This window comes from Sinocyclocheilus grahami, unplaced genomic scaffold, assembly GCF_001515645.1.
Source record: "Sinocyclocheilus grahami isolate Dianchi unplaced genomic scaffold, SAMN03320097.WGS_v1.1 scaffold311.1, whole genome shotgun sequence".
NCBI lineage: Eukaryota > Metazoa > Chordata > Actinopteri > Cypriniformes > Cyprinidae > Sinocyclocheilus > Sinocyclocheilus grahami.
In genome coordinates, this window is record NW_015505490.1 from 1,253,724 (window position 1) to 1,277,286 (window position 23,563).

A 23,563-nucleotide genomic window follows, 5' to 3' on the forward strand; every position below is an offset into this window, starting at 1 on the left:
TTTAGCAGCTTTTTTCCATAGAATATTCATACTGACATACCTAGCGACTTTTTTGGATAAACCTTAGCTATGGTTCAGTTGGAAGATTTCGCCAGTGCTGTCCCGTGAATGTGAGGTCTGACTTTCCCGGAGAAGTGTCGCCGCGTCTGTTCTGTGCAGTGAGCGGCAGAGAAGCAGCACATTCAGTTGGCTGCACCGCACCTAGCACCTGTCGCTTACTGATTGTTTGGAATTATAAATATGAGCATAGATCGTCTGTTAATATCACATGCACTTTTTTGTTTGTTGTTTGTTACTCAGACGCAGGCAGTGCGCTGCATGAGACAAAAAAGTAATATAGCCAAAACAACCGCATAGCCGCTCTTTAGTGTAGATGCATGTTGATTTTATCAGACAATGCCACTATTATAAATGAGAGTGACTCCTGGTTAACATGTATTAAAAGTCACTATTTAGTGTGGTATTTTTTGACAATATTCACTCATCATGACCGTAAAATAGGGCATTCTAAATACTGCAGTATTTCCTCTCTCAATCAGTAGAAAATATGGTTAACACCCGGTCATGCTTGAAAAAAAAATACCGTCATGTACCGTGAAACCGGTATAATTTTGAAAAATACCGTGATATCAATTTTTGGTCATACCGCCCAGTACTATTATCCATTTAGTTATATTCTATAAATCCTCTGTAAGTATTCAACCTCTTACCAAATACAAAAGAACTCGGTTGTGGTTCTTCCGTGTGAACCTTAAAGGGGTCATATGATGCGATTTCAATTTTTCCTTTCTCTTTGGAGTGTTACAAGCTCTTGGTGCATAAAGAAGATCTGTAAAGTTGCAAACACTAAAGTCTCAAAACCAAAGAGATATTCTTTATAAAAGTTAAGAGTTAACCACGCCTACCTAAAACAGCTCGTTCTACATCACGATCTGGGAAGATTTGCATAACGCCGCCCAAATGTTCACGCAAAGAAAGAAGGCGTAACTTTTATTCTCGCTGTAGTATTGTTGACGCTGCAGCCATGTCCTGAAGACGCTGTGTGCTTCGTTGTGAAAGCGAAACTACTTTGTTTGGTCTTCCAAAAGAGGACGATATCCGCTTCGTAATGCCTAGAGCTGATCTGTGCTGGTCGCTGAGGAAATACATCAACTTTCACCGTGGACAAAGCCCGCCTCAGCTCACTCTATCCCGGCCTCAGCGCACGCTAAGCCGGGGCTTCCCCTCATGCTAGGCCGCTGTGTTTTTCGTTGCCACTGATTCAAACGCGAGTTTTGGGCAGTAGAGTAGCACTTGTTGTTTGTCATTTCTCTGATCACAAATGCAGACAGAGTTTTATGTTTACGCGGCGTGATGCAATGCAATGCAACGCAGCACGTAAAAAGACAGTATAAGTCATTATAATCAGTAATTATGTCCCCACTGGATGCAACAAATGCCTCGTTTGGATTGCGTTTTAATGTTTGTCTCGTCGCTCCGGCCGGACACGGCATCAACCGTATGTGAGGAGCGTAACATTTCCGTCTCACGCTTGAGATATTCGGCCAATCACAACGCACTGGATAGCTGGCCAATCACAGCACACCTCGCTTTTTCAGACCGATTAGCTTTGTAAAAATCGACGCGTTTCAAAAAGGCGGAGAAACAATAATGTACAGTATGTGGAAAATAATGTGTTTTTTGAACTAAAAACCGCATAAACACATTTCATTACACCAAATACACAAAATAATGTTCTTTTTAGCAGCATCATATGACCCCTTTAATATGACAAAACATTGCATAGTCAAAAACTTTAATATAGAATTCTGTATTTGACTATGGGTTTTCCACATGTATGCATCTATTGTGTTCACCATATTTACAAACACATGATCTATGCCTTGATTTCCTGATAAGTTTTAGTAATCATTAAACCACATGTTGATTATAGTTGTTGTTGATTGTGTATTTGAATACTTTTGTAAGGTCGTTCTTGTACTATGAATGCAGATTTAACACTATAAATGACACTTGCATTTTTGAGTGCGATATTGCATTAGTGCATTTGAAATTATTTCTATTTTAATCGACTTCCTGGTATCATTTCTCATGCTTGAGACCAAGCGTACTTTTCTCCACACTTTTGGATTATTTTTCTGAATTCAGATTATCACTGGAAGCCATAATTAACACGCGTCCGCACGTGAACATGTAGATTTATGCATGTTCGCTGATAATTCTCGGGATGTCCTGTCACCACAGCCTTATCTCCTGGCTGTCAGGATTGGGGGTGCATGAGAGGCAAACGCTTTGGAGCACAAGTCAGACTGAATGGTGACCCCCTAGTGATGTCATCAGCTTCCCTACCCCCCAATCACAGCTGGTCCTTTGCTGAAGACAAAATAGATAAGAGCGGCTGCAAGTACTCAGAGCAGCTGCACACAGCGCTGGCCTCTTATTGCTGGAACGTGCACGTCGCTTCTCGAACTGCTGGGGTGGTGACACTTGAGCAGTTTCCTGTTTCCTCAAATTTCCCACCCACGTCTTAATCAATAGTTCAGAAGGTGATGATGCTTGGCTTTAGTCCAGACAGAAGAGAGCCACTATGTCTGAATTAAAGCAAAGGCTATTGGACCATCAGTCTAACCATTCAATTGTTTGTCTAATGAAGTGGTTTGAGGACATGCACTTAATCATAATGATTTATTGTCTGGAATGGTTTTTTTTTCTTCTTTTCTTTTTCTTGTACGGTTTCAACAGCTTTGTAGCCTCCAGTAGATTTGGATGTAATGACGATATATATGTGGTTGTAAAAATGGTAAAACTAGTGTAGATGTTGCTGTACAATTGACATGGAACTGTTCAAAAGGTTTTTTTTTATCTATTCTTTTTGATTTTGATATTAGTTTTACTGTTTTGAGTCTACTTTTTAACGCACACGTTACATAACATGAAGCTATTCTTGCACTGATGTCAGACTCGTTCAGTTGTTATGAATATTAGAAATAGATTAATTTAAAGGAAAGAATAAAGCTTTTATAGTTTTATATTTTATTATTTTTTAATTCATATGTTTCATTTGTAAAGGATTTTATGCAAAAGTACGTCAACAAAGTTATTAAACACATTAATTTCTCATCGAAAAAAAAAAACATTGTATACAATAAGGTGATAAAAAGCATTTTTATCATGCCGCCCAACCGTAATCTCAAGCATTAAACCCCTATAGCTGCAAAGCACACAATGGCATTCCCAGTCATCAGCTGTAAATGTTGTGGAAATTGACATGACAGCGTAGTGCTGTAGATTGCAGAATTGTGTCTTTTGTGCAAACACAGTTGTCATCGTATGTAGTTCACAAAAATCCTTTGGACTTTAAGATTCTTCTCTCTGGAATGTTCTGGTGGTGTGTGACCTGGAAAGGTTTTTGTGTGTATTTATGGTTGGGTTAACAGTTTTAAAGCCCTTGCAGGGCTCGAAATTAACTTTTTTACTTTGTAGCACTGGTGATCCCAACTTCAAAAAGTTAGGAGCACTCACCAAAAATGAATGAGCACCACAACTACAAATTATATACAGGTGCATCTCAATAAATTAGAATGTTGTGGAAAAGTTCATTTATTTCAGTAATTCTACTCAAATTGTGAAACTCGTGTATTAAATAAATTCAATGCACATAGATTGAAGTAGTTTAAGTCTTTGGTTCTTTTAATTGTGATGATTTTGGCTCACATTTAACAAAAACCCACCAATTCACTATCTCAACAAATTATCTCAATAATAGCAAATGAAAGTATCAACTAAATTTATCTTTGCAATGCAGAGGAAACAGAAGCTGCATCTGAAGTGGCATTTAGATGCATTTACACACTGATTAATGCAGGACATGAATGCATTTAACCTGCAGTTACACATGCATAAATGTTTTAATATTGTTAACATAAAACGTTGAATGCTGATAATTTAAATATTTAAAACTTTAAATGTGAAATTAAAATCGCCAGTAGGTGGCAGCAAGTCACCGAATCATTTAAACGGTTGATTCATTCAGGAACGAGACACCTTCATGTCAGATGCAAAACAGTGCTGTGGCTTAGTTTGGAATTATTTTTGTTGGCGAAATAGAGCAAAAACAGGCAATATGGTGTCTAAAACGTAAGTCTCTTAATATTAACTTGTTTATTGAACAGTTTGTATAAAATCAATATCAAATTTGTAGTCATGCTGATTTTTGGAGAAAAAAACGGCACTCTTCTTGTGGTATTGATTAACTATATGAAATGATATAAAGGCCCCATATCTTGAATTTTGTGATGCATTTTAGTAGAATGAATCATGCAGCGAAAGAACGCACTCTAAATGCACACGCGCACTAGTTTAACCTACTAGACTTCATCACGTCATGTATGCGTGCACGTTTTGTTTGGATTTTGCAATATACTCGATAATGTCAAACCGCACATCGTAAAACAACAATTACAAAATGTGTAGATTTAGTGGCGAACGCTGTTACCTGCAAGCTCCGTCCCACTAGCTTTACAGTGAATGCAGTGCATAGAGCACAGTGCATTTTCATAGCGAAGCCACTCTGTACGCCTTCTTTTCGGCTGGTGGATCAACATTCACCACATGATCGCTATCACCAAAACCATTATTTGTAACTTTAGGTGGTTTACAAAAGAAATCTGTCAGTGTTCTTTTCATTTTTATCTCTTCTTCAGCCCTTTTCATTCCCCGCGGTAGTTGGCTCCCTGTCACCTGACTGCGGAAAGCAGTGACTGAGTGATTGACAGCTAATATTAACCAATCTAAAATCTGCATTAAAGTTAACAATATAAAGCTGAAGTTTAATTGGTTGAGAAAACTGCAAGAGTTTTAAAACTGCTTTTATTCAGCAAGGATGCAAAAAAGTGGCAGTACAGACATATATGATAGAAAAGTTTCAAATAAATGCTTTTCTTTTGAACTTCTTTTATTCAATAAAGAGTTCTGAAAAAAAATTGCATGGTTTTCAACATTGATAACAGATTTTCAGTGGACTTAAGTAATACAAAACTGAAGCGATTTCATGCCAGTATTTAAATGCTAAGCCATTTACGATGGATACGTTGTTGTTTCTGGTATTTTCTGACAGCTCAGTATAGTAGTAGCAACCCACCATTTTCAATTTGGCTGCTCACTGTTTTGAAACGATACCATATTTAACATTGTCTGCTTTTCTCTGCTGTTTTGTAGGTGGTACGGTTATGCCAGAACCCCAAGTTGGCCTTGAAGAACAGTCCTCCGTACATCCTGGACCTGTTGCCAGACACCTACCAGCATCTCCGCACTATCCTATCCCGCTACGAAGGCAAGATGGAAACTCTGGGCGACAACGAGTACTTCCGCGTTTTCATGGAGAACTTGACCAAGAAGACCAAACAGACCATAAGCCTGTTCAAAGACGGCAAAGAGCGAATGTTTGAGGAGAACTCTCAACCCAGGTGAGTTTCTGACACTATCTCTATTTGTAATATTTCAGATGAGCAAGATGCCGCTTTTAGTGCCTTCATAAGCGGCAAACATTCAAAAAGATGTGTTGAGTGCAATCTGTAGTGGCCAAATAAGGTGTCAAACATTTTCCATTTGACGAAGGCATTGGTTTAGGTGTGAAAGCAGACCTCAGAGTTCTCAAGCCACCTCTGTTCAGACATTTCCTGAGCTAGTTCGTGTTTTTTGGAATGCCCTGCATATTAATTCAGTGTGGGAGGCAAAAGCAGAAGCAGCAAAACATGGTTCGTCAGTCCTTGAATCATGTGAAACTGGTCTCTTCAAAGAATTTGAGTAGCGGTTACATTGAGTTAAGCTGAAGCTCAAGTCGTATATCAGAGATGCAAATGAAGTAGAGCATGCAAGCGCTCACGAATCAGTCAGTGGTCTGAGATCGTATCAGGCCAGTGGTTCTTCTGCTTCTCCTGGAAACGCTGGTCTCGTGTGAGCGGACAGAGGAGGAATGTGTAATGCAAATAGGACCAGTCACAAGAGGAAGAGCGTAACTGAGGCCAAGGCCTTACAAGTAACAGGTCGGTTGTAGGGCTAAATTGTATATCGAGTTTGAACGATATATTGATATATTTTTTACTAACGATATGGTATGAGACAATACGGTTTATATAGATATGGGCCTACAGTAGTTTGATACGAGCACATCTAAATAATAGCAGAGGACATGGAGTGAGGTGCTGCAGGGAAAGCGTGTAATACAATTTGGTCTAAACATGAGACATGCTTTATATTAAGGGCTTTTAAATAACTCGTAAGATATAGTTAACATGGTTTAAAACAGTTCGCCCCGTCAGATGCTCTGACAGACTCATGTGCTGCTGACAGATAGGCTACGTGTGCTGTTTAATGCATTTGAGATGTGCTTGGGGCATAACATTTGACAGCCTTCAGTGAACGAGCGTCATTATAGCCTAATACAAATAGTCTGTGTTTTTTTTGTCTTTTTTGAAGTTTAGGAAATTTAGCTTCTGCCTTAAAGGGTTAGTTCACCCAAAAATGAAAATTCTGTCATTAATTACTCACCCTTATGTCGTTTCAAACCCGTAAGTAACACAAATTAAGATATTTTTGATGGAATCTGAGAGCTGTCTGACCCTGCATAGACAGCAATACAACTGAAATGTTCCCAAGTCCAGAGACGTAGCAAGGAAATCTGTAAAATAATTCATGTGACATCAGGGGTTCAACCGTAATTTTACGAAGCTACGGGAATACTTTTTGTGCGCAAAAGAAAAAAAAACTACTTTATTCAACAATTCATCGTCACGTCACCCTGTAGCGCCATTTTGGAGAGTATCCGCTGGACGTAAACAGCGTATGCTGTTCTGTGTCAGCTGCGTCACACGGATACGCTGTTTTCGTTCAGATCAAATCACAACAACGTAGGAAACAGATCCGAAGATGAACGAAGGTCTTACGAGTTTGAAAAGACATGAGGGTGAGTAATGACAGAATTTTTATTTTTTTGGTGAACTATCCCTTTAAGAAGCATTAGATTTGTTTTTAGATTTTAATGTTGCAATGTTAAAATGTATTGTGATTATAACCATTTTTATGCATATAGGCTGTTATATAGCATATCATACATGGTTACATTCACTATATTTGTTTTAATAGCTTTTAATATGAATATTGTTTCATTTGACAACATTAGATTTTTTTGGCCTTAATGCCCAGCCCTAGTCAGTTGTAGAGTTTCCAGATGTAACCTTCATTAAACCCTCATATCATTTGTTATTTATCTTCATATTCTCCTTATTCAGTTTTCAGTGTCTTCATGAAAGCTAAAAACAAGACCCACAGCCTTCCAGCCTATGTGTATGTCATATATGAAAATCATATTCGGCATTTCTTTTGTGTATGAAAATAACGTTTAATGGGCCTACTAAACCTTTGAACCCAGTGTGATGTGTGTCAAATGATTTTTGGCTTAAGTTTGCACTAGAATGACCCTACCATATGATTGAAAAGTAGGGCTAGGCGATATGGCCAAAAAATTATCACGATAATTTTTTTCATATCAGTCGATATTGATAATTATCATGATACATTTAAAATCTTTATTTCTTTTAAGTTTAATGGCAAAAAAAAAAATTTACTTTTTAGTTTCTTCATGTACTTATGAGTGATATTGTTTCTGATAATTTTTTTCATATCAGTCGATATTGATAATTATCATGATACATTTAAAAAATTTACTTTTTAGTTTCTTCATGTACTTATGAGTGATATTGTTTCAAATCATGCAGCAGGTTTGTGTTGCCTGTCTTTGATGACGCGTCTCTTCAGCACAGTTTGCAGTGCAGGCTGCAACATTAGTAAATATTTTTTTTATTTTTTTTTTGTCTCTTAGAAATGCACATTTGACAGTAGCTTGAGTTGACAGTAGTAGTAGCTTGAGATAGGATGCAAATTTATGTTCATTATCAAAAACAGTAACATCTGTAAAAATTGTAACAAACTCATTTTTAAAAATTTTTTATTGACTGTTTGAGTTTTATTCAAATTAACCATTTGTCTTCCATAGTAGCATACATTTCGATCATGATAGTCACAGTTAAAACCACACATATAGTTACCATGGTAAAATGTGACTATATGGTTTCCAGGTTTTTGGATGAAAAACAGTAGTCTAAATACATTTAGTATAAATGCATTATCAGCGAGTAAACACATCTGCTCTAGTGAGCTGGCACTGCACTGCCATTTGAGCGGATAAATGGTCCATGTGGTGCGGTTCAACTGAGTAGTGCTGTTTCATTCCGCTTTTGGCACATAAACATTATATCGAACATTTAGTGAATTCTTGCTATCGTTTTATCAAGGAAAATTATGTCGTGATAATTATCGTTTTAGAAGTTTTTAGAGCTGAAGTCTCACACATTCCCTGTGCATTTTCCCTCCGGAACCGCAGCATTCTGACTTTAGTTGATTGTAAACATCATAAAAATGTCCCTACTTTATTTCCGTCATTATAATCTCACTTCCCGTAGTACAGCGGCTTCTTATACCATAGGCCATGTTGTCATTCTGTATTGTTCATACTATTTCACTACTCTGAATCTAGCAAAGAAACACCAAGCTGAACAGTTAGATGTTTGTAACCATAAGAGCTTTCAGATGAAAACCTTTTGCATGACAAGGGCCTCTTTTTGAGCTGCTTTGGTGGCAAATTCTCAAGAATCTTATCCAAAGCTTTTCCGTGTCGTTAGACACTGGAGCTTTACTGAGAGGGGCGGAGGTGTTCGTATTGAGTGAGAAAAATGTAATGATTAACTCTGACACACCAGTCATACTTTGCACCACGCTGACACTGCTCTTCCTGTTATCGTGCTCACTTCCCCCTTCCTGTGTCTCGTAGGCCCCCTCAACATGCACAGCTGAGGCTAGCCACTTCTAACACTGACAGTCTGTGGCAATTCAAGCTTTGCAGAATCACTTTTACCTTAGTAGTAATGAAGACTTTTATAGATCTTTTACATTCAGATATTTGCAGTCAAAAAAGTTTCTCTCCAGCTCTAGTGCTGCCTAGGGTTGGCAAGATACTGAAATTTTTACTTCAGCCTCTGTACCTCGATATTGGTACTAAATTGATACCTTGATGCAAACAGACAATAGGTAAACTGATGTGTATGTGCAGTAGGTTTGCATATCATAAAACAGAAATGTGAAAAGTAATATTTGAAGCATACTTGAAATCTTGTACTAGAAGAGTCATAAAATTAACAACTATATGGCATATTTTCCAATTTTGTTACCAAAATCTCCAGATATTCCTGAATGTAAATGTCATAATTGAGCACGCAAGTAACGGCATTTAACTTGCTTTGTTCAAGTTGGTGCATCCAAATAAGAGTAATGAAACAAATTATTTTCTCACACCAAGAACGATAACTATAAAGATAACGATATTAGCGTCCACACCAGCGAACGATATCGTATGTTTATTCTAAGCGCATGCGCGTCTGCCGCTTTAAATTCTTGAGCTCGTTACAGCAGGATGGATTCTGATTGGCTGATGTTTTATCGTTCATCAGCTGGAAAACAATCGTTTTGAAAGTGATCACAACGATATCGTTCCTCTGTATCGTTATAGTTGTGGTGTGAACTAGGCTATTCTTTAATATTGAGAACGATTTTTAGAACTATATCTTTATCGTTATCTTTATAGTTATCGTGCTTGGTGTGAACGGGCCTTAAGTCATGCATATAATCTAGGACGGTCTCTGTAACACAGTGAATAAGATTGTAATTACTGTCATCTGTTATTAAAATCCTTGATTGATGCATTCAATTGTGCATTGATGTGTTATTGCACACTTAAACGTTAACTTTGCTTTCACGCTTGACGTCATACTCACTTGGCTGAACTGAACGGCACAGTTTCATCAATACTAAAAAAAAATTTTGCACACTTTTCTAGTATGCCATTAGTGACATTTCAGCAAAATTTTGCAGTAAAAAAAAGTTATGTTGTCTATAGTGTAGCAATTTACGAGGCACTGCTCACACAGAAGTCACTTTATTTTTATAAACCAAATAACTTCCTGTTGGTCAGTGCAGCTATTTCACATGACCAATTGAACATGAGCAATATCTGGGAACTTTTTTGATCTCACATCATTGCTGGTAGACACTCACAAATCTGAAACTCTGTTCCAGTGTTGGAATCTTCTACCACATATTTTCTATATTTATGTTTCATTGCAGGGCTTCCTTAAGAAGAGATGCATAGTGCTCTGATATCCATCTCTGTGAAATTGCATGTGTTCTCAATTTAGGTAGCCTTGAGGTTAGGTGTGTGCCATGCAGCTGTTGTCAGTTAAGAAAACTAACTTTGGATACACTTTCTGACAGATGTTGTATCCTGAATAATAGTGGTATTATCAAGTAGTTGTGTTGTCCTGAGATTATGCATCCACACTTCCTTTGGGTCACTAAATTTGGACTGTGACTTTTCCATACTCATGTTTTCCTCTCCAGTTAATTTGGTTATCTTTTCATCTTATCTGCATGTTACAGGTCTGCATGAAAGGAGCATTTATAGCAATAGGGAAATGCACAGCAGATAGGTGAAGTCTGATACATGTGCAACTGCTATGTTTATCACGTTAAGGCATTTACAGTTGTGTGGCTTAACTGAAATTTGTCAGCTAGTACAATTTCCTTTTTGTTGTAGTCGCAGCTCTGTCATAAGAGGAGTTGTCGCTTGTTGTGGTGAAGACGTGTCGCTCATGTTCCGTATTTAAATTCTTAACATCCTTTTACGTGTTTCTTTCTGTGAATTGTTCTGAACTTGGAAAGTGTAAATAAGATTTAGCAGAAAAACTGGTAAACCTTGAAAAATAGTACAGAGCAAACGTTTCGGACTACATACATGCAGTCGACAGAGGAGGCACTGCCCAACCTTGGGGGGGGATTCAAATTTACTACAGTAACTAGTTTCCATTGATTTCTAGAGGGAAATTAATGAGAATTTGCAGATGATCAAACATGCCAAAAAGCAAGTTTTTTTTTTGCGTTTTGTTTTAAAATTGTGTTTTGTTTTGTTGTGGGTAATTTTTGGTTTTTGTTTTATTTTTGTCTTCGATTCAAATTTACTACAGTAACTAGTTTCCATTGATTTCTAGAGGGAAATTAATGAGAATTTGCAGATGATCAAACATGCCAAAAAGCAAGTATTTTTTTTTTTTTTTGCGTTTTGTTTTAAAATTGTGTTTTGTTTTGTTGTGGGTAATTTTTGGTTTTTGTTTTATTTTTGTCTTCTAGTTTTCTCTACTTTTTATGCTTTGTGTGCATTTCCGCCAGTAAGTAAATCTAAAAGTAGACTTTACTGTTCTTCATTGAATATAATGTATATATAAAAATTCAACAGCCATCTCCCATCACTTATCTTGTTGCTAACATCCACTGCAATTATTTAAGAGCTTATTTTTTTCAATAGGCTGGTGAAAAAAATTAAAAATAAACACGTAGCATGTGTTCACCAATGTTTTGTGGTTTAGCGCTATTTAGTACCTCCTACTCTTATCAGAGGAAACTCGAGTACCATCAAACAACACAATTAATAGATGCTATCAAACAAGCAGAACTTTTTGATAGTCCAAAGTCTTAAGATATCATGCAGGAAGTGTAGCTCAAAGCTCACGTCTGTGGGGCATTAATTAATCTTTCTTTGTATTAATCATTCATTGTTTAGCGAGTTATATGGCTCTCAAAGGATCGCATGAACCAAGCAAGCCTGAAAGCAATGGAGCTGAGCAGCCAATGATTCGGTGTCATGAACAAAGTGATAATCGCATCTGAACTTCTGCCAAAGGAATAGTTTTGTCCGTTTTACATGAGTTAGCGCACACAGGGAGCGCTTCGGATGGAAACACTGTTAACACGTCCGAGGATTGTATTGCAGCTCGAGTTACTACGTCCTGCATCTTGCTCAACACAGAGCCAAGGCGAGCCCAGCTAAGCACGTCTGAGAGCCACACACTAGCAGTGGGACACTGTATTTATTTATGGCCTACTGATCACACTGGCAGACTAAACACTAACTGATAATGCAGCTCTCATACTCTTGCTGTGTTATTCTCCTCTTCTGTCTGAAGACATAGCAGAAAAAAGGCATGCTTTGCCATCTCTTTCGCTTTCAAAGTCACACTTCTCTTGTTTCCTAGTCAAGGGTTATGTTAAACTGGCATTCAGTCTGTTCTTTAGTTCTTCCTCTAAAACACCTGAAAATGATCATTCTGTCATCATTTGTCATAATTTATTCGCCCCAATTGTCATTCCAAACTTGTTGTACCCCATTGACTTTAATTTTGAGTGCCGATCCATCACCATACTGAAATTAGTTATAAAATTAAAGTCTCCTTAAAATGAAACATTGAATTGGATTAATATTATCATAAGCCATAATTTATCGTTTAAAAGATTGGGGGCAGTATTTTTAAAATACTTTTATTTTGCAAGAATGCAACAAATAAAAAGTGACAGTAAAGACATTTGTAGTCTTACAAAAGGTTTTGAATTCAAATAAATGCTGTTCTTTTTAACTTTCTGTTCTTCAAAGTATCCTGAAAAAATAAATCAGGATTTCCACAAAAATATTAAGCAGCACAACTGTTTTCAACTTTGATATTAAGATATTAAGGTCTCATGAGTGTCTATTTTAAATCTGAAGAAGATACCATGAAAAATTAGATTCCTGCAACCATTTTTCTGAGACTATTTCTAAGTCCCCTTCCCTTTTGAGGAAAAATAGCCACCAAATGAATTGAAGGGTTCTACAAAATATTTTAGTCATTATACATACCACTGCATAGTTTTTCAATTATAAAATAATAGACAGAATCTTATACATTGTATAAGTGATTTATTTGAGCACTAGAAAAATACAATAAGAATATTTTTTTAGTAATAAAAAGAAAAAGAATTAGCTTTGTATGTCAAGTACATAGGCCTACTCAGATTAGCAGACATGTTGAAGAAAAAAAAAAAAAAAAGAATTATTTGTGCAAAAAGCCGATCTCTAAGTTACACCCCCATCAGATGACAGATGAGCCGTCACGAGAGAGCGCCAGAATTCAAATGAACTATTCCGTGTATCTTTTACTTTTTTTTTTTTTTAGTGGATGGTCTCATTCTGTTTGTATGCTACAAAACCATGTTGCTTTTTACTACTGTGATGCAGTTTTTTGACCAAGTTATTCCATAACGGATACAAACAATAACTCTCCCTGAAGAAATGAGACGTAAACAAAGGAAGAACCATCCATATTACAGCGTTATTGTTTCGTTGGACTAAAAGTGCTCTTTGGGAAGTTGTTCAGTGGACCCTTACCTTTCTAACTAAACCGGGATTTACAGCTGTGGATGCATTTGTGACTCGCTATTACGATGAATCTGGTATGTACTGCGTTTTGATTATGCATGTTTTAATGTGTACTGCTTACACAAATTTAGCAAATACATTCCTTATAAGCTTTCCATTGAAAAACAGTGATCTATCGTCGATGCTTGAGGCTTAGACCTTTATAATGATAAATAGTTTGTAAAGATTAATTGTCCCGTTTCATTTAATCTATTCGTAAACATTGACACGTGCAAACAAAGAGCGTTCAGTGCGCCGGCTTCCAGGTTAACAGGTTAAACAAAAAAATAGGCTTGATAGGAAAATCTACAGATTTGGTTTCTAGATGTCTCTTTACGAATTTAGTCTGGTTTTGGTTTTTGGCAATAATGGCATGCCACATTATAACCTGTCTGTGTTAGTGTCTGCTTCATTTTAATAGCTTCTATCAAGTGTCAGAGTAACTTGGATGATGATATAGGGAGGATGAGGATGATTTTCCTCCCTTTATAAGCCTATTTATTTCGCTATCACAGTCATGCTTGATTACATTGTTAGTTGCCTTATATTATTTGCATTTATTAAAATAGACCTGCACCCTACCAGAGGACCTCTTCTCTGGAAGTCACCTCAGATTACAGAGTGGATGGGAATGGACAGCGTCAGAATCACCGCGAACAAAAATTATTTGTGTGAATGTGTTTTATTTAAAGGTGTGTGTGTTTGCTTGAGTGTATGAGTTCTGTCACCACCACTTCCTGACAGAGATCTGGTGTGAAGCCAGTTCCAGACAGTTAAATTTGTCAAGGGGTGGCTGTGTTGACAAGGAAACACAGAATCCATGATCTGTTCGCATTTTCTCATGAACACAGTGTTGAAACATAAAAAGTGTCCAGTGACCGAGAAAGTCACTTCCTTAGACACCTACAAGTCTAATATTTGGGGAAATGTTAAAAGTTATAGGGAAGTTGGCTTTTGAAATGTGCACTAGTTGAGCAATACTAGTGTAAACTACTGCAAACTGACTCTTGTGTTTTTTTGAACATGTGGATAAATGGAGGCAGGCGTTAAAGGGAGACTGTAGGGAGACTGTCTTTGATAATCAGCCATGGGCACGAGCGTACCGCTTGAGCTTCCTCCAGTTGGCCTGGCTGTTTTATCACAGAAAACAGGAAACAGGAAGGGAGAAGCCAGCAGCAGGTCAAAGGTCAGGCCAAAAGAGGAGGGAAGCTGACAAAAGCACAGTATCTAAGCAGGGCTTGGCCTACAGCAACAGCAAGGAGAGGCCGGACAACCGAGATATTGGGGAGGAGGAGGGGTCATATAATGCTATTTCAATTTTTCCTTTCTCTTTGGAGTGTTACAAGCTCTTGGTGCATAAAGAAGATCTGTAAAGTTGCAAAGACTAAAGTCTCAAATCCAAAGAGATATTCTTTATAAAAGTTAAAATAGTCAACCACGCCTTCCTAAAATGGCTCGTTCTAACACGCCCCGCACATGTCTACGTCACGATGTAGGAAGATTTGCATAATGCCGCCCAAATGTTCACGCAAAGAAAGAAGGCGTAACTTTTATTCTCGATGTAGTATTGTTGTTGCCCCCACCGCCATGTCATGAAGGTGAGCCAAGGTCAAGGTGTGTTTCGTTGTGAAAGCAAAACTACTTTGTTTGGCCTTCCAAAAGAGGACACGACTAGAAATCAGTGGTTAAGTTGTATTTACAACACTGTTCCAGAACAGTTCAACCCAAATATTCAGATGTGTGCAGCACATTTTATGGAGGACTGTTTCCTGATCCTGGGAGAGTAGACTACAATTCTGGCTGTTCTGACTCATAAAAAACCGATGAACTTTGTAAAAATCAACGCGTTTTGGAAAGGCGGGGCATAGAGGAGAAACAATAATGTACAATATGACCCCTTTAAAGGTTATCGCGCCGCGTAAACATAAAGCCATGTCTGCATTTGTGATCGGAGGAATGGCAAACAACAAGCGCTACTTTACACTGCTCAAAACTCACGTTTGAATCATCAGTGGCAAATTCTTTAAATATGAAAATGAATTCCCATACTGAACATTGAACCTTGACCATTGATTAAGTAGGTTTCCAGGACATAAATACTGATCACATTGTTCACTGATGCCTCTTACTCGGGTGTTGTTTTTACCACAACTTTAACCAAATTTATATATAGTATAGTGCCAATGAAACCAAGGTTGTGAGATACAGACGTACTACACACTCTGTTCAATGGAATTTAATGTCATTGGGTAATGTTGCTTAATTTTCACAGATAATCATTTAATTTACTTTTTATCTACTGGAATTTTTTTTAGGACATTTGACTCGTACTTATTTTTAAGAATGTTGTGTAGTAGAAATGCATGCATATTAGTACACAGGATGTGTTGTTTTTCACTTTCTATTCAAAGACATGAGTAGGCATTAGTAATGCTGTTCATTGCGATTGTTTGCCAGCATGAGGGCTTCAGTTATTGTTCTGAAGAGTGATGCCTCTGACTCCGAGTGCAGCTCTCAAACGCCGTCCTCAGTACGACAGCTTTAGTGAGTGATTGAGTGAGCTCTGCTGCATGAGCCTGGGCTTTCTATGCATCTGTGCCCTACTTAGTTTGAATCTCCTGCCGAAAGCCTCTCTTCTTCCTTCATGGTTTAAATCTACATAAATATAAAGAGTCGAGTGTGACCTTTGTCTCCTTCATGCTTCAGTTTTTTCACTTGTGTGTCACTCTTTCAAACATGCACATCCTCGCAAACATTTTGTTTGAAAGTGCCAATCTGTATTACACCAAAACCTGCAGCCTCACCCAAACGCCACACAAATGTCATTGCTAAACTCCTCTTATGTGTCCTCTTGGAGAGAGGAAACATGGCACAGCTGGCTTCCCCAGAAGACACATTGGCACCCTTTTGCTACAAACAACAACTATTCCCAGAGCCATAGATAAAGAAGTATGTAAACGCTGGCTATGAAGACAGTGGGAATTTGAGGTGTTGCAGTACATCAAATTAAATATGGCATCTACCCTGTCTAGTTTTTTTTTTTTTTATAGGAAAGTGTTCATTGGTTGTTCAATGTGTTATCCGGATATTCAGGCATCCTACTCATTTGACATAATTTGATGAAATGCACGCATATTTGAATATTAAATTAATTTATTTGTTTTATTATTATTATTTTAATAGTAATAATTTATTATTATTATTAAGAACAATAATAACTGTTTTAATATTATTAGTAGTATTATACCTTTTTGGAAGTAAAGCTTTCTAAATCTATAATTTTGTTTGGGGCACATCATGACCAGAGAAAGCAGATTAAATGCTGCACGTTAGTCATAGAATAGACTTTTCAGTGCTAATCCAAAGAGCCCTTCACGAAGAAGAGCTATTGCTTATGAGAGAGAAGCAGACACTTTTTTTTTTTTTTTGCGTAAGCTATTTTTCTCTTTTGGTTGCTTTCATTTCTTGTAGTTTATACTCCACTCTTGCATTTTTTTTTTGTAACATTCCTTTTCTCACTTTGTCATTTACTTCTTTTTTTCTTGTAGTCTAAGTAAGGATTCCGTTTTTGGAGGCAGCTGTGGCCTCCAAAAACACTCTCTCTTGTGCATGTCAATTCCCCCGCTTGTACAATCCCCCACTGTGCTGCCCTGTAAATCATGGCTTTCTTTCCACTTCCTCCCCCTGCCGTGCAGCACGACCCTCCCTGCTCTCGTCTGCCTGCCTTGGGCTCATGTGCCCAGAGTCGGTGGAATCAGAAAAATGCAGCAGGCATTCAGTCCTTGCTGATACGGGCCTAGTGCCCGCCGGCCACAGAAATACCCAATCACCACAAGGCCTGACTCCAGAATCTGCTGATGGTTTCACATTTCTGTGCTGATTTTGGGGAAAAAATAACTTATCAAGAGCAATAATATGAGACTCCTGAAATTTCATGCTAAGATTTAACAAGTTTGATCTAATAACATGGCCGCTTAATTATTATTACAGGTTTTCAGGAGGACTTAAAATGGTCTTAAGACTTAATTTGACCTTCCACAAAAAAAAGGTCTTAAATTGGAGCAGAAGGTCTTACATTCATAAAGTCATTGCTTTAAATGTGGCATTGGCAGATATTTGTACTTTTTTAAATCACAAACTCAGTTTATTTGGACCAGTTTCTCATAAAACAAGACTTATTATTTTGTCATTTTGCTTCAAGTAAATGTCTTGATTTAAGAATCTTTAGTTATTTGCACTGGAAAACGACAAAAATTAAAAAACAAAAATACTGAAGAACATTTTTTTTACCTTTATTTGTTTAGCGCTTTATACAATACTGATTGTGTCAAAGCAGGAAAATAGTATGTCAATAATGCAAGATGACAATAATAGAGAGATTTTTCCAGCTAAAGTCAGTTCATTGATGATTCAGTGATGTCGTCATCATCCAGTTCAGCTCTCTTCCAAGTCTCTGTGCAATCAGTCAGTCACATGAGGAACATCACATACATTTTCTTTACTTGGTCTTTAAAGCTGCAGTCCGTAACTTTTTTTGGTTAAAAATGATCCGAAATCAATATTTGAGCAAGTACATAACCAGCCAGCATTCTAAACTATCGCCTTACTTTAGCCCGATTCACAACGGTCAGCTTATAATAATGTTTTCTAATTTGAGTGGTACGGGTAGGTTTTCGCGGGAAATTCAAGCATACCCGTCAGATTGTCCTACCAGGGTTTACTGGTTTTACAGGGTTTACTTACATCAATATTGCGTCCCTTTACTCATGCTGAACAACAATATTTAATGTATCTGCATAACTGTAAGGGTAGGTTTAGGGTTGGGGTAGGTGTAGACTTTAATAAAACACAATCTAATGGGTAGGAGAAAAATTATTTATTGTTGGTTTCCTGTAGCTGTATCCCTTCTAGCTACAACCGCGAATATAACACATAATTACAGTATTTGCATTTCTGTAAGAATAGATTTAGGGTTGTGGTAGGTGTAGACGTTAATAAACCATAATTTTACAGGTAGCATTTTTCGTTGTCGAATTGTACTATCCACGGTTTTAATGGAAGGTAGCAAAATCTGACGGGGTTGCACAAATCGACAGAATACCGGCTACTAGGCTATCGCATGTGAGGATCCTGCTGGTGGCGGATCATTTATAGCCTTTTCTCACAGTAGCTGGAATAATTAAATGTATCATTTTGATGGCGGATCGTAATCCAGAAAGGATTATGTGTTTATGAAACGTTTTAAATGTGCTTCTGATTACAGATAGCCTGGGATTACGCAATATTTGTATTTTAAAGACAACCAGTCCAAAAGGAGCATAATTTGCTTTTTGGGTTAAAATAATTTCTTAATATGAAATTCGAGTGGTATGACAATTAGAGATTCGACTGTACTGTAATTGAAATCTACTAGTTTATACACACTATACTCATAGTCACGCAATGCTGATGTTGTTAACATTAACAATTTGACAAAGTATAATAATAATTTGCACGGTTTGATGTGATATAAGCTAATTTTGATTAAATCACCATTGGTAGCATGATTTATAAGTGAGTGAAGTGACATGTGGCCAAGTATGGTGACCCATACTCGGAATTAGTGCTCTGCATTTACCCATCCAAAGTGCACAAACACAGCAGTGAACACACACACACCGTGAACACACACCCGGAGCAGTGGGCAGCCATTTATGCTGCGGCGCCCGGGGAGCAGTTGGGGGTTCGGTGCCTTGCTCAAGGGCACCTCAGTCGTGGTATTGAAGGTGGGAGAGAGCACTGTACATTCACTCCCCCCACCTACAATCCCTGCCGGTATGAGACTCGAACCCACAACCTTTGGGTTATGAGTCCGACTCTCTAACCATTAGGCCACGACTTTCCCCTGACTCCATTATTTATTGTAATGCTTTTTTCCTCAGTTGGTCAGAACAAATGTGGCAGACTTGTTACTTGTTCAGATGACAATATCCGGTGAAAATTCTTATTTGGGTCATATATTCCAAGACGTTGGCTAGAATCTGTGAGTGCAAAGTACAATATCCACACCGGTGCGGTGACTGACTGCCACACATACTCCTCAAAACATTAGATGAATCCGCGCTGGAGCCGTGCCAGAGCACAACCCACGCAAGGAAGATAATTCTGCACACAGCTGCAATTGCAGGTTTTCAAACAGAGATGGCGACAGAGGCAAAACTTACAAACTGCAGCTTTAAATATCGAATTAAATTTAAAAAAACCTCTTCTCTTTCCTGTATTTCAGACGGAACCTGACGAAATTGTCGCTGATATTCAGTCACATGCTCGCCGAGCTCAAAGCCATCTTTCCCAACGGCCTATTTCAAGGGGATAACTTCAGAATCACCAAAGCGGATGCTGCAGAGTTTTGGAGAAGATCGTTCGGGGACAAGTGAGACGCTTAATGTATTCTTTGTTCTCAAAGAAAAACTTGCCACGTGTTCATAGAAAGGCAAAAGAAGTTGGACTTCGACAAGCTAAAGGAAATCAGTCTGATTCTGATAACTTAACTTGAATTTCAGGACCATCGTGCCTTGGAAGGTGTTCCGGCAGGCCCTGCATGAGTTTCACCCCATCAGCTCGGGCCTGGAGGCCATGGCTCTCAAATCCACCATCGACCTCACCTGCAATGACTACATCTCCGTCTTTGAGTTCGACATCTTCACCAGGCTTTTCCAGGTGCGTCATTCAATCACTCCATCACTTCCTCCAAGCACAGACTAGCTCTATTGTGCCTGAGCTCGGTGTAGAGGAAGGTCTGACAATGACTATTGTTGTGTGGCCATGTACTGTGGGTATGGAGGCGCTGTTTGAGTGTGCGTGACAGTGCTGATGCTTCAGTTCTCATGGCTGAAAGCCAGCCTGAATGGAGGCCTCTTATCTCCTTTTGTAGCTCAAATAGGCTTGTCTGTACTCCTCTGAGCACACGATTTCCTGAGAGTAGGGGGCAAGAGATGATTTGAAAGTGCCTCAGCCTTAGAAGAGAGCTGTTTGACCTATTTTAATAGCAACTGCTGCTAACCTCTGTGGGAATTTTTTTTTCTCTAATTATATATTCTTTGAGAGCAACAGTGCAGAACAGAGATGTTTGTGGTTTTTCTGTTCTACTACTTGATTTATGTGTACACACTTTTTATTCTGGAACCACATAATTAGTGGGATTTGCTAGGGCAAAATTACGATTACTATTGCTCATACTTGGGGTTGGGATTCGCTATATGGTTCGACAGATAACCAAAATTGACATCAGAATCCAAATCTGAATGCATAACGTCTTAAAACCACTATGAATAATTTATGAAGGTTTTTTTTTTTTAAATGTTTTTGAAAAAAGTGTCTAATGCTTATCAAGGCTGCATTTTTTTTTTGTTCAAAAATACAATAAAAACTGTAATATTGTGAAGTATTATTACAATTTAAAATAAATTTTCTAGTTTAATATATTTTTAAAATGTAATTTATTCCTATGATGGCAAAGCTGAATTTTCAGCATCATTACTCCAGTCTTCAGGGTCACATGATCCTTGTTTTTTTAAATGTTTTTGAAAAAAGTGTCTAATGCTTATCAAGGCTGCATTTTTTTTTTGTTCAAAAATACAATAAAAACTGTAATATTGTGAAGTATTACAATTTAAAATAAATTTTCTAGTTTAATATATTTTTAAAATGTAATTTATTCCTATGATGGCAAAGCTGAATTTTCAGCATCATTACTCCAGTCTTCAGGGTCACATGATCCTTCAGAAATCATTCCAATATGCTGATTTGCTGCTCAAGAAACATTTCTTATTATTATCAATATTGAAAACCATTGGGCTGCTTAATATTTTTTTGTGGAAACCATGATACATTTTTTTCTGGATTCTTTGATGAATAGAATGTTCAAAACAACAGCATTTACTTTACATTGATCACTTGAATGCTTTCTTGCCAAATAAAACTATTCATTTTCTTTCAAAAAAATAAATCTTACTGACCCTAATCTTTAGCTGCATCCCAAATGACACACTATACACTATGCACTTATACACTATATACTTATGCACTATGTACTCAACCATGTAGTGTATGAATTATATAGTTATTTTTGTCATTCATAATCGGAGTCTGATAGCCCCTCCCCCTTCACTACGTAATGAAAGCTGCGAAAGTTGAGTACATGAAGTGTCCAACATTCCACACTTTCTTTTTTTCGGTTATTTAAGTGCATTATTCGGGTATTTAAAGTGCACTTTTTGTTTTTGGAATTTTCAGTGTGAAAATGAAAATCTAGTCATGTTGATTTTTCCATGGAACAGTTGACTATTGTGATTAAAATATGAATCTATAATATAGCAGCTGTTGAATGCATCATCTGACGGCTGCTTGGCAGTGCAGTGCTGTCTATGTAATGAGCTCATTATTCAGAGTGCTCTAGCACAGACAATACAACGGTCCAGGGCTTTCTCGTTCCTCTTTCTCCTCAATAGCCCATAATCACATCTATTCTTTAATTAGCCTTCCTTACTTCACATCTGAGCTAATTTGGGGAAAAAAGGGGGTCAGGATAATTTTTATGACTGATGCATCCATAATCAAATGTGGCCTTTTTGATACATCTAATAATCGAGCTAACATTGACAACATGTCATAATTCAAGTCGGTATGTTGGACTGTTAGAGTACTTAAAACAGCCGTGGCACGGCTGGCCTTGTGCCCATTCTAGTTGCAGTATAGAGCGCTTGTGCTGCACCATACCTCAGCTTCATTCATGCAGCCAGAAATAGACCGGCTGTTTACAGAGAGCCCGCAAAGCTGTTTGACGAAGCTCCACGTAGCAAGGTCACGCTTCTCATCAGCATCTGAATGAACGCGCCCCGCTCGAGAGCCAGTCACAGACCTTTTTTATTTCTTCGATTCGGCAGCCTTTTGACTGTGAGCGGACCTTTGTGAGACGGATACCTCATTATGAAAACCGGTTTTGTTTTATGTGTTTGCTCAGCATACACACAAGCATGATTAGGCATCCTGGGTTATGGTAGTAAATACTGAAGATTTTTAATAATGATAATATGTCATCTGAGAGGGGAAAAGGTGGGTTGGTTGACCCATATTTGCTCTGCAGCTATTTGACGTAAGTGTCGGGGCGTTTCAGCTGATGCACAATGCATTTTGAAAATATGTGAATGCAGCCCATCCTGAGGTGACGGAGACCACTTTTTCACAGAAACCGTGCTGGAGCCACTACATAACCTGTCCACAAACCGACATGGTGGATCATGGTCTTTGTTTAGTCTAATTGATACTTCTATTTAGCAAGGATGCATTAAAATGATTGAAATGAAAGAGACTGTAAAGATACTTGTAATGTAACAGCTTTCTATTTTAAATAAAAGCTGTTCTTTTGAACTTTGTATTCATCAAAGAATGCTGGGGAAAAAAATGTCCACAAAGATATTAACCAGCACAACAGTTTTTTACATTGATGATAATAGTAAATGTTTTTTGAACATCAAATCAGCATATTACATTGATTTCGGAAGGATCATGTGACACTGAAGACTGGAATAATGACTACTGGAAATTCGGCTTTGTCTTCACAAGAATAGAATGTATTATATATTTATATTATTATATTTAGAATATATGAAACTTTAAAACAGTTACACTCTTAAGGCCCATTCACACCAAGCACGATAACTATAAAGATAAAGATATAGTTCTATAAATCGTTCTCAATATTAAAGAATAGCAGAGTCCACACTACAACTATAACGATAAAGGCACAGAGAAACGAATTACGCAGCGCCTGAAAATAGTCCCCAGCTAGGTAACTTCCAACAGAAGGCACGCTCCCTGTGCAAGCAGGTGGTCACGTTGGTTATGTTGGCAGAAGTTAGCCTATTTTCAGGCGCTGCGTAGTATCATTGCGCCTGCTGCACCCATGGTACGGCAGCAAAGTTCCTTGATTATTACGCCGGAATGAGAGTATAGTTCCTAGCCATATCGGCCTAGAAAATCGCAACTTTTCATTTTTCGTCAGTCTTAGTACACGATGTAACTACAGAAGAGTCAAGTTTTAAATAGGAAAAATATCTCAAATCTTTGGTCATTTTTGAGCGAGATGCTAATGGTCTAATCAGATTCAATGATCTATGCTAAGCTACAGCT

General features: G+C 37.8%; 1 protein-coding gene across 2 annotated transcripts in view; it reads left to right on the forward strand.

The window, feature by feature from the left end:
- Positions 1 to 23,563, forward strand: part of LOC107601723 (E3 ubiquitin-protein ligase CBL-like) — a 49,454-nt gene that overhangs the window by 7,186 nt on the left and 18,705 nt on the right. For both annotated transcript variants that reach the window (XM_016293992.1, XM_016293993.1), the window contains exons 2-4: positions 5,218 to 5,465; positions 19,659 to 19,805; positions 19,936 to 20,092. In XM_016293992.1, coding sequence (XP_016149478.1) covers positions 5,218 to 5,465; positions 19,659 to 19,805; positions 19,936 to 20,092 — 552 coding nt within the window. The remainder of the gene's footprint in view (positions 1 to 5,217; positions 5,466 to 19,658; positions 19,806 to 19,935; positions 20,093 to 23,563) is intronic.